This window comes from Acanthochromis polyacanthus, chromosome 9 (genome assembly GCF_021347895.1).
Source record: "Acanthochromis polyacanthus isolate Apoly-LR-REF ecotype Palm Island chromosome 9, KAUST_Apoly_ChrSc, whole genome shotgun sequence".
In the NCBI taxonomy this organism is placed as follows: domain Eukaryota; kingdom Metazoa; phylum Chordata; class Actinopteri; family Pomacentridae; genus Acanthochromis; species Acanthochromis polyacanthus.
This window is the reverse complement of record NC_067121.1, coordinates 19,538,863-19,550,949: the sequence shown is the minus strand read 5'-3', so window position 1 is coordinate 19,550,949 and position 12,087 is coordinate 19,538,863. Positions and strand designations below refer to the sequence as shown.

Genomic DNA, 12,087 nt, shown 5'->3' with positions numbered 1-12,087 from the left:
TGCACACCCTGTAAATACCATTTTACTGCTGGAAGCTGCAAGACAACGCCTAAAGAACAAACTAAAGCAACAGAGCCAAACCCAGTTCAGTGAAGAGAAGCAGAGGAAATGTTTGACTGCAGACATAAAGCAGGAAGACACTGAGCTGCTCAGGTGTTCCTGATAACACCAAGCAGCCACTTGGACAGCCAATAGGAACACAGCTTACTGGAAGTCCAGAGGGCTGGCTTAGTGAAGTAAATTTAGTTTAAAGTTGAAGCAGAAAGTTCACAAAGAAAGTTGAAAACCACCTTGTGATACCTGAAATCTCTGAGTTTTCACATAAAGAACACCTGAACATGTCAAACTGGTTCCATAGTAGAACCTTCACTGTAAAAACGTCATAGTATGGTGTGTTGCTCAAAAAACATTACACGCCAACTTACTGGGGTCGCCGAGGAATGACACAAAAACAGTAAGTTTACAACAGGCTGCACAGTGACTTAGTGGTTAGCACTTTCGCCTTGGAGCAAAGTGGTTCAAATCCCGGCCTGGGCCTGGGATCTTTCTGCATGGAGTTTGCATGTTCTCCCTGTGCATGCGTGGGTTTTCTCCGGGCACTCCGACTTCCTCCCACAGTCCAAAAACATGCTGAGGTTAATTGATTACTTTAAATTATCCATAGGTGTGAGTGTGGTTGTTTGTCTGTATATGTAGCCCTGTGACAGACTGGCGACCTGTCCAGGGTGTCCCCTGCCTTTGCCCGAGTCAGCTGGGATAGACTCCAGCACCCCCCCCGCGCGACCCTAGTGAGGATAAAGCGGTGTATAGAGAATGGATGGATGGATTACTACCACAAGCTCTGTATCAATGATAATATCATACAAGTGGTGGTCCATAAACCTGGCCGGACAGAGAGCAGCAACACCTCTCGGAAAAGAGTGGAAAAATGTTGACATTCTTCTATTGCTATTCTGTGTAATATTCTTCTTTTTCAATTATCACAAAGTTCAAAATTCGTTATAAAGTGAAAAAAAACATATTTCAAATGTGAAATTATTGTTGTGTGGACAAAAATGTAATACAAACAATAATACAAATGATTATTCCTAACCAAAATGACAAAAATAGCGTAAAAACACATTGATTCTTAAACAGGTCATTTATGACCCAGTTATGGAAGCAGAGTGTCCAATCACCTGTTCATCTAATGGTTAAAAAAGTGAATACTTTTTATGAGCACTGTACTGATGAGAATAAGAAGATGCAGAAATGAAGACAGGCAGACATGATCTGAGCCCTTTGAATCCAGATTTATTGATACGGCTGTGCAGTCACAGAGCATGGTGGCACACACGGCCGCCTGGCCGGCACGGGACAGTGACACACACATGCATGCACATACATGCACGCACACACACACACACACACACGCACACACACACACATACATTCACTCGCAGTCATTCTGTCTATTCAGGGATATAGTGGAAGGTAAAATAAGGCGGCTCTTAATTTGTTTGTCCACCTCACTGTTTCTTTTTTTTTGAGTCTTACCATTATAATATGTCTGCTGCTGTTTTATATAAGCAAACATATCAGCCTGACGGGGTATTTAAAACATACAGCTGGGTCTAAAATTAATTGTTCACCCAGCTTTATACGCTCCGCTGCATCACTATTTGACTCTTTCTCACAAACATTCATCTCATCGCACTCTCATAGAGCAGATCACAGTGAGGAGATCAGAAATGCACATAGTTTTTTGTGGTTTCACACACAGACATACCCACACATGTGCACCCACCCACACACACACACACACACACACACACACACACACACACACATACAGACTCACACTCGCTTTACATCCATCTAACCTCAATCACTCGAACAGTTTGAGATCAGTCATTATATGGTGATTTAGACTAAACAAGGAAACAAAGCATCAAACAAACAACATAGAATCTGTTTCATAGTAACCATTACAAAACACCATGTTTAGAAGTCTTTTCATGTCATGAATACAGCTATGCTTCTTATGGTTGGTATAAATTCCTCTTAAATATTCATACAGTAGGCTAACACAGCAGCAAGTGGAAGGTAGAGCAAACTACAAGACTGTACATGTGTTGGTCCCGTGGTACAGAAAATAGATCCTGCTTTACCAAGTGTCTGGCAGCCTGTTTTGAAGATGCAGTACGTTTTAAATGCAATTAGCTAAGATTGTTACACTTTATAGTTTTCAGTTTTGAGCCACTTGATTTTTTCTGACTTCAGAGCTGGTGAAGAAAAACAGACACACAGACGAGAGGCAAAATTAAAAAGGAAAAAAATCTTCCTACACATTGAAGATGTACTTTTGGAGAATCCATCCTCTGAGTGAAAAAAATAAGGACAGAACAGTACTTAGAGCAAAAAACAGACACTATACAGCACAAAACAGCTAGAAAATAGATCTTTCTAGATGAAAAAGCAAAATATACCATTAAAAATACTATACTTCTGCAACACCAAACTGCTGACTTTACAGACTCTCCAACAGTGTCTCTATAGACTCTTTAGTGTGAAACATTGTTGGAAGATATTAACGGGTTTCTTTGACTGTACCTGGATCAGCACAGATTCAAATGACATCACAAAATTGGTTTTCCTACAAGTGAAAGGTGTGAAATGGAAAGTACAGATAGAGGCACGCATTCAGTCAGCAGGCTTAATAACCACTGACTGTATATTTTGGGTAGAAAGTAGCATGTGGTTACATTGTATGAAAAACTGCTATGTCCCTTTATGGTGTGACTGTTCTTATTACAATAATTTTAAAAAATGGAACACAATGTTGAAATAAAATGGCTGAAAAAGAAATGAGAATTCCTACAATTTTACATGATCTGGCGGTGTGTACCCTCTTCGAATCCCTCATGTACTATATATATATATATATATATATATATATATATATATATATATATATACACACACATATGATCATTTTACACACATATATAGTATATTTTAGTGTACAATATACCAAGGATTTGATCGTGGCACAATAAATTTTAGGATTTTCATAACAAAGAACACAAGGAAAACAAAAGCGCACAGTTTTAGGAAAAACAACTCCATTGTTATGCAAATACTGCCGAAATGCTTCTTTTCTTTTCTTCTGATTACACATATTAAGTATATAGTAAAAGCTGAACCGGCATCGCAGGGGTTCAATATGTTACATATGCACAGTAAGCAATATTTGCATCATCTATTCACAACATTACAAGCCTTTAAAACCTGGCAAACAGCCGAGAAGCAGATACAGTTTGGACTCGTGGCCTCACAGAAGCATGATGGACTCGGCTGGCTAATATTCGTACGAGCAGGCTGTAAACATGTTGATTAAACTTTACGCCAACAACCTAGAGGTGAAGCTGCTGTAAAAGAACTGCACGGCAAAAGAAAAACAAACACACGTATCAGAATATTTCTCTAACGACAATGTTGACTCTTTGCTACAGCTCAAATACATATAAGAAGGCATCGAGAAGAAGACGTACAGTGTGAGGATATTGGACACATCTAGTGCATGATTCATACAGGACATAATGCAAAACAACTTTGAAACAACAGTAAACAAAGAATATTATATGTTACAAAAACGTGAGCACATTTGCGAGTGCGATATGTCTCAGATGCAAAAGCTGCATTCTAATTTTTGGACATTTTTCCACTGCAGCTATCTTACACTAGATCCAAAATTGTGGATTGTGGATAGATTTCTACTCTTCTTTAGATACACACATATACAAATGCTTAATATATACAGTAAAGAAGACAAACACTCACACACACACACAAAAAAAACCAATATGTACCTGGCTACAAGGAACACAATCGCATTAGAATTGCACAGTGTGTGAGGAAAGCACAGAGAAAGTAAACAGGGAAAAAATGAGCCACAACTGGTGGTAAAGACATACAAACGTAACATGCTCTCATCAGGAGCTCCCAAAGCACAAGGAAAACTTTTCTATGCAAGACTGTGTTTGCTTAGGTAGTATTTAACCACAGCATACTGCACATGTGTCAATATATTGCACATGCTGTGTAGCAGTTGTAAAAGTCCACATGAATGTGCATCTATTCTGTATTTCACACAAATCTACATTTATGTACTCATGTGTTAGAATAAATTGCTGTAACACAAAAAGTTTGTGTCTTTCAGCTCACCAGACTAATAAATCTAACCGAGAGCTGCACAGGGAGAAAGGTAGGACTTCTACAAATGCTACTCTGCGGTTGCTTTAAACATACAACTAAGAATATCAGCAGTCGATCAAAGCCTCGTCTTTACCTCCCCGGCTGCCATTTTAAGGTGATTACATAGTCTCTATCAGTGAGCAGGAAGGGAGAAGTAATGCACATGGCCCTGCATACAAGAGCCTGGAAGTATAAACAAAAGTGAAAACAGTTGATCAGAGTAAAGACAGAAGGAAGCAGGGGTGTCAGATTCTCGATGTCCTGTAGAGGGCGACACAGTCCAACCAATGAGCCTCCCTCTGAAGGGGGTGTCTGAGGCGTTCCATCCAGGTTGTAAAAGCAGGTTCAGGTCGACAGAATTGCAGCAACAGTTCCAACAGAGTAGCCACGATACTCTCCAGCTCCCTCACTCCATCACTACCTCTGCTTTGGGGAAACGGGAAAAGAATCCAAAAATAAATTAGCAGACTGCATACTCTCTGATCTAGTACTTAAATGCTCCCCACAATTAATAAACTGTCTTTTTCTCATTTTAAACCCCATGCAGTGTGTCTGTGCTTTTTGCTCCTGCCATGTTTTTACTCATTTTTCACTGCAATAGTCCTACACTTTTGAACCAATATTTACATACACTTGTAAATCTGCTGTATATCATAGGAATAGTGAGTTCATAAAAACTATCACTCAATATTCCATGAAATGATTGAAGCACATGAGTCTTTGTCACAAAAAATAATCATGTTTTTTGGCATACATTTCGTATATATGACAAAATCTTCTAGGTAAATAATATACATATGACATGTTAATAGTTGATTAAATGTCCCTTGACCATTTTCTTCTCAATAATTTAGTTTTAGTAGCCATCCACAAGCTTCTAACAAGCTTCTAGTGGCATCTTTGACCTATACTCTCGACAAAATTGGTGAAATTAAGCTACATTTTTGGCTTTCTGGCACAGATTTGTTTCTTCATCACGGTCTACAGGTTCTTGATGAAGCTTGAGTCAGGACTTTGGGGAGACCAGTGTAAACCCTTATTTCTTTCTTGTTTTTTGACCTATGTTTTGGGTCAATGTCTTGTCCAACTTTTTGGTTGCAGACATCCTCTTTCTTCATTATTCTATTTACTTTGAGAAAAGCACCAGTTCCACTGGCAGTAAAACAGCCCCAGAGTATAATACTGCCACCACCATGCTTGACGTTTGGTCTGGTGTTCAAGGTTTCACCTTCTCTCCTTCAAACATATTGCTGGTCATCGTGACCAAATAGCTGAATTTTGGTTTCATTTGACAACAGAACTGTCCCCCAGACGGCCCTTTCTCTTTAAACATCAGGTGAGTTTTAAGGAGCTGTTTCCAGAGCAAGGGCTTCCTTCTTGCATAGCAACCTCTCAGACCATGCCTATATAGAACACACTTGACTGTGGACACTGACAGCTGTGTTCCAGGAGCTTCTAATTCATTGCACACCTGCTCTTTGGTGATTCTTGGTTGACTCTTGACCATTCTGACCAATTGTTTCTGAGCAGCAGGTGATAGTTTGCATTTTCTTCCTGATCGTGACACATCTGCACCATGTAACTCACATTTACAAACAATTGTTTGTAGAGTTGATCTTGGGATCTGAAACATTTTCAAAAAGGCTCCAAGTGACTCTCACGACTTGTTAAGTCAGCAATTTGCCTTTTCAGATCTCTACTCAGCTCCTTAAACTTTCCCATTTCAGTGTTTGCAGTGGAGTTTAACGAATGTCTCAAATGGGCCCTATTTAAGTTGGCTCAGAGGAGTCAGCAGCTGTAGTCAATTTTAATCATTCACAAGAAGTTAAGAGGGGAACTTTCTACACAACTTTGAACATCACTAAAACTGATAATTCAACTTGCTGTATGTCTATTTTTGACTCAGCAGGTTTTTGTCATATTTCCAAAAGACCTCCGCATCGAGGAACGTGGAATTTCTAATTTTTTACAGAATCTTGCTAATGCAAATGTGATTTTGATGAAATATCATAATTTAAAGCTTACATTTGGCCAAGTTTTCTAATTGCATGAGTTATTCAAGAACTGCGAGAAAGATGGGGAAAAAAAATTACTTTCTGTTTTTATAGTTTTTTAACTGTGATAAAATTTTGTAAGTTTGGCAAAAATATTTTTTAAAGATAATATGTCTTTGAAAGCCATCGGGAAGTTTTGGGGTTCAGAGAAGTTTAAGGAGATGTAGGGAAAGTAGAGGACAACACTGGTTTCATAGATATTTCAGACAAAACCCACCATCGACTTCTTTGTTCTTGTTTTCTTCACCCTCTGGAGATTCAGCCCCTTCTGATAACTCTCCTGTAAAACCAGAACAGTTTCATCATTTGTCAGACTGCCTTGACTGAGACACTTAAAAGCAGCAAAGATACACAAGTCTTAAAGCTCTTGAAGCTTTTGACGTTCAACATGGTTTACAACCAGAGAATTTTATTTTCTCAGTGTACGAGATGATGATATGAAGAGATGAAGCAACTCCATACAAAGAAGCAAGTTCTGGCTGATCACTGTATATTTCATTTGAAAAAATGTAAAAGACGATGTGTGAAAACATGAAGATACGCATTAAAAAAAAAATTCAGATGTTAATGAGATTATTAAGTATGACTTCAGGAAATTCTATAGTGTTTTTTCTAGTTTTTAAATTTGTGCTTTTTACTCTGCCAGGGAACGCGGTGGAGTTATGGGACAATTGACGTACGTTTGTTTGTCTGTCTTTTGGCAACATTTCTCAAAAATGGGCAAACAGATTTGTGTGAAATTTTCAGGGAAGGTCAGAAATGACGCAGCGATCAAGTGATTAGATTTTGGCAGTGATACAGCTTATTGTCTGGATCCATGGATTTGTTAAAGCTTTCTCTATCACTGTGAGACAGAGGCACGGTGTCACCATAACTATGACTACAAGTGAACACTACGTCAGCTGCCTGCTGACGATCACATGATTGTGACCCTACTACATATCCACCGCTACGGACTTGTCGGGACTTATCCGTTGGAAAGGACACAACAACTAAGCAGCCTTGGTGGAGTACAGCGTTCTCTGAGTGCTTTTCTTGTTTATTTCTACATGAATTCAAAATATTGTAAAAAATGGTCTTCTTTCTTTAAAAAATATCTGACAAGGTCATCTTTTGCTTTAAGAATCACAAAAGACATTTTTCTTTTCCTACTTTCTGACTTTGAAGCACTTAATGGAGACAGTTATTGATATATAATTTGAAAACAATAAGTTCCAAACTCATTTGAAATGAAAGGTTTATCTAGTCGTGGCTTAACAAATATTTTGTACAAATGTAGATTGCCCACACTGAAGTGACATCATTTACCAGGTGAACTGGTTGGGAAGATTGGAAAATGATGCAACTGTGAATTGTTGAACTAATGAGACAGGATAATAGGAACGTTAGGAAAGTTCAGTGTGGCTTCGATGATCCTATAGGATTACTTTACACGTCAGTATACTGTATTTATGTATAACACATGCAGAGGAGTAGCCATATGTCACATCTCCTAAAAACAGGCCATGGTGTGGGATTATATAGTTAAAATGATGTACCGTTCTGCAGTGGGGAATTCTTGTGCGTGGCGCCCCCAGGTTGTGCTGCCTGCTCCGTTTCCCCTGTGTTACCATCTGGTGATCTGCTGACCTCTGTTGACTCGGGCGCCTCCCCCTCCAGGCTGTCATCCTTTGGTTCAGGCTGTTCGGGTTCTGTGTGGACCTCCTGGGGTTCCATAACTTCTTCCTGCTGTGCTTGCTCCTCTGCTTCCTTTTTAGCTCTCTCCTCCGCCTCTGAGGTCACATGGAGCACAGAGGCAGCTGAACAAGTCTGAGAGTATGTGTTCATGTGTGTGTTCATAATTTGCTACTTTAAGTTAGCTCAGCATGTGGTTTGTTTGGCTTCAGACTTGATATTTGGCAAAGATTTTAAACTGCATTGAAACTCAGATCAACAGTTTTTGGCCACTGGGTGTCAGCTGAAACAAGCTATAAACACATTTTCGCCTTCAAGTTGGCCTAATGAAGTTCATTAGCGCACAGTCGCTCATTTATACATGCAGGAGTTTCACAGAGACATTGTGGTTCTTTCACATGATGAATCATTTTGTTCTGGTTTTGGTCTCCACCGACCAAAACAGTGAAACAATTTGCTACATTCACTAGATAGTTGCAAACTGATTCTTTTTGTTTTTTGAAAAACAGCAACAATATGCAGAAAAACACTAAAACACAGTAAAACTTTAGAGATATTTCCTTGCACGTTCATTACTAAGAGCGAAACATTTTACATGCTAGCACCAGTGTTCATGAAAATAGATCTATTATAGCTGCAAAATATCTAGGATTTACACTATGCAAAAAATGTGACAAATTCATTTGCTGAGCATCTAATCTGTGCACTTGGCTGTTTGCTTTTTTGCTTGTTGAGAATATATTTTAAGTAAAATGCTGCACTCAATGCTATCTCTTTATATTAAGCTGTCCAATCACAGCGGAGAAGGGGCGGGACAAATCCTACAGCCAATCTACTGACACATTCAACTCAGAACAACAACTGAAGAAGTTATTACTGCTGCTCTCCGAGTGTCCATGTCAGTACCAGATGACATCCCCACATTATTAATAGCCTATATAAAGGAATGCTTAAAGGTACATTTCGCTCTCCATAGGTCTACCAGCAGCTCATCAGTCATTTCAGTCAGTAAAAACACATTACTTTCACGAATATTACGTATCATAGCAACCAAAGAGTCTCAACTGAAATAACGCTGCATCACCAAAGGGCTTTAAAAGCTCCCAGCTGGGTGCTTTCAGCTGGCAAAAAATGCTTTAGTGGACACACATCCTAACAGTCATTTAGTATTCCTTAGAGTGTAAAGCAAGACTTGGGCAAAACATTTGGGCTGACAGATTGTGAGAAAATCCCTTTGGTTGGTGTTTATTTTGTTGACCTGGTTATAAATATTCATTTCACACTTGCGGGTTACCCAAGTCTGTAGTCAATAATTAATCCCCAAATGCTCCATCAACTCTCCATTTGCAGATGTTAATAAACTATTAATATTTAATGAACTTGTGCATTATCTGACAACAAGTGTCAGGCAGGAGGAAGAAGAATATCAACGTAGCGATGTCAACATTCTTTGTAAGGACTTCCGACTGATGCGTAAGGCACAAGTAAATCATTTATTAACATTTAATAAAGCTTGTTATTTACACTGGAAAAAATGCCCCTCTCGGAACAAAAAAAAACAAAAAAACTTATTTCAAAGAAGTTTAACGTTGAAATAGGTGAAAAAAATCCACTAATAGAACAAGTGAAAAATGACTTGGTAAGTTTTCTTGAAAAAAATATGATGTTTAGAATATTGACATCTTAAAATTAACTTGGGAAAACTGATTTTATTTTAACTATATTTTACCAGAATTGTCAAGCTTAGGTGTTGTAAAATAAGATAGACATGCTAAAAAAAAAAAAAGTTTTCGCTCAAAAATAGGTTTTTGCTTTGATGTAACCTCCTAATTTGACACGTATTAAACTTATTTTGAGTTTCTTGTAAAATACAACTCAAAACAAGATAATTTCAAGATTGTTTGACTTAAGATATTTAAGATGCATTGTCTTTAAATAATTACCTCCATCTTGCTGAAATGTCACTTGTTAAGTGAATTATCTTAAATTAAGTGGGATGAGACAGTTTGACGAGCATTTTGCATAGTACAGCTAACAAACCATTTGTGTTCTGTGCCTTATGAGAAAGTTGTTTCAGCTTGATTCATTGCATCAGCAGTGGTGAATTTTATACAATGTATCAAAACAGATTATTTTCCAACAAATGCCAAACTTATACAGATCAGTTGAAATCCTCCTGTGAATAAGCTGAGGGCAGTGCAGACGTTAAGAGCATTGCAGCGTTATAAACCAATTTTCTCCACTCATTCGTGATCTGTTAGACAGATTCCAGTTCCATCATGGCCCAGGTTTTACCAGTTTTACAGGATGTACCGTACCTTTAGCAGCATGGGCTTTCCACCGCTCTCTGTTCTGATACACCTCTTCATTCCACAACGCCTTGAAGTTCTTCATGTCCACTGTCAGCAGAGAGCTTTGCCCTGATGAGCTGCTGTCAGAGCCCATGCTCTTGACACTGTGCCTCTTGGCTTCATCTGAGCTAATACTGTTCAGACTGGACAGATAGAAAAAAAAAATAAAGGAGTTAAAACAAGACTGACACTCTGCGTTCATGGAAGCAGCTCAGTGAGGCTGAACCTCGGCACAGCAGTGCTGTAAGCTGAGTACAAGCATCAGCATGCAGATCCTTTAGACCATGTTCACTGCGGACCCGCAACAATCTCCACCCTAAGACTGAGACTAAACCCTCACAGACTCAATAGCTGCAGTCCTAGAGTGCGTCAGTTCATAAGGGATTGAATGGTATAAAAAGAGAAATGGGATACACTATCATTTTAGTTTAAGCAAGCTCCTAAAAGTCAAGAAAGTGATGAAATTGTGTAAACCTATGCAGACGATTGACTACAATTACTATAAGTACAAATGTGCACTAAATAAGCACACCAGCAAGCAGTTAGATACTACCTCCTACAAATAAACTTCCTTGCTGATACCCTCGATACACCATTCATGCTCTGTTTGTGTACATTCTCTGTGGGGCATTTTTATACATCGTAAATTTTGCTATGAACTATGGGTAATTCCCTCAGATGAGTCTGCAGACATGTGGACTCAGAGAAATAGTGTCAGACTTCGAAAAATCCCTGTTCTGGAGGGGCTATTTAGGAGGTTTCTGATAAAGGATACTCACTTTGCATATCGGGGAATGCAAAATCCAGGGATTTTAAAATTTCGCTCATAGTAGTCATCTAAAAGTGAGAGTATGTCGGCATCTGCAGCATCAGCTGTGACCTTGCTGTGACTTTGAATTGTTGCTCAGTTTGGACCAAACTTGTGGACTAACTGACAGATGACAAAGGCAAGCTTTCAGGTGCAGCTAAAAAAAGTTAGAATGAAAGACAGGTGGATAAACAGAGGCAGACATAGATACAGATGACTAAAAGGAGCTAAAAATGCTGTGAGGAAACAGCCAAAGGAAGCCCATAAGCACACAGGTGTGTACACAGACAAGAAGATTGCACAACTGTCTGAGATTTCCACTCTGTTAGCTTCAACTGGAGGCCCACTGAGTGATGCTAATGACTGCTGTTAAGGAGAACAGGGAGGCTGATATTGATGTGCAGGTGCAATGGAAGATGGAGAGCCAGACTCCCCAAGCACTGTTTTGTTTTCCAGTAAGACTGCTTTACAAGACACCAAGTTTAAACCATTAAAAGAGTCAAAGTTTTTAAACGATCTGTATGTGCATAGCTTCAGTTTTACTAACAACATGATAAGTGGAACGCACATTTTTATTTGGGAGCTTTCAAAGCCTTGTACACACCCGTTTCGGCGTGAGGCCAGGGGAAAAGTATTGAACCAACTGATTGAATCAATAGCTAACAGACAAAACCACTTCCTTTTGTATGTCAGGAGGTTATTGTTTATGCCAATCCAGCACCAAGGCCCATTCTTGATCAGGGACAGTGAGGTGAACTTGACTAGCATTTCTAAAATGCCACTTTCAAGGTGTGTGCCTCTGCGTGATGAAAAGTGAAGACATTTCCACGCACAGAAATGGATTACTCATGGGAGACTCATCTGCTGTTCTCAATACTTCCATTAGATATGCTGCTATTGCAGAGGAGCTGTTGAGGTTTAATCATGTAATTGAAGGAGCAGTTACTCAGAAAGGTATGATAGG

The 12,087-nt window shown here is 39.0% G+C and overlaps 1 protein-coding gene across 1 annotated transcript in view; it reads right to left on the bottom strand.

The window, feature by feature from the left end:
* Positions 1–1,273: 1,273 nt before the first annotated feature.
* Positions 1,274–12,087, bottom strand: part of LOC110952687 (dual specificity calcium/calmodulin-dependent 3',5'-cyclic nucleotide phosphodiesterase 1A-like) — a 127,034-nt gene continuing 116,220 nt past the window's right edge. Inside the window, 4 exon segments of the mRNA XM_051953660.1 lie at positions 1,274–4,659; positions 6,508–6,570; positions 7,829–8,062; positions 10,283–10,458. Coding sequence (XP_051809620.1) covers positions 4,643–4,659; positions 6,508–6,570; positions 7,829–8,062; positions 10,283–10,458 — 490 coding nt within the window. The 3' untranslated portion in view covers positions 1,274–4,642.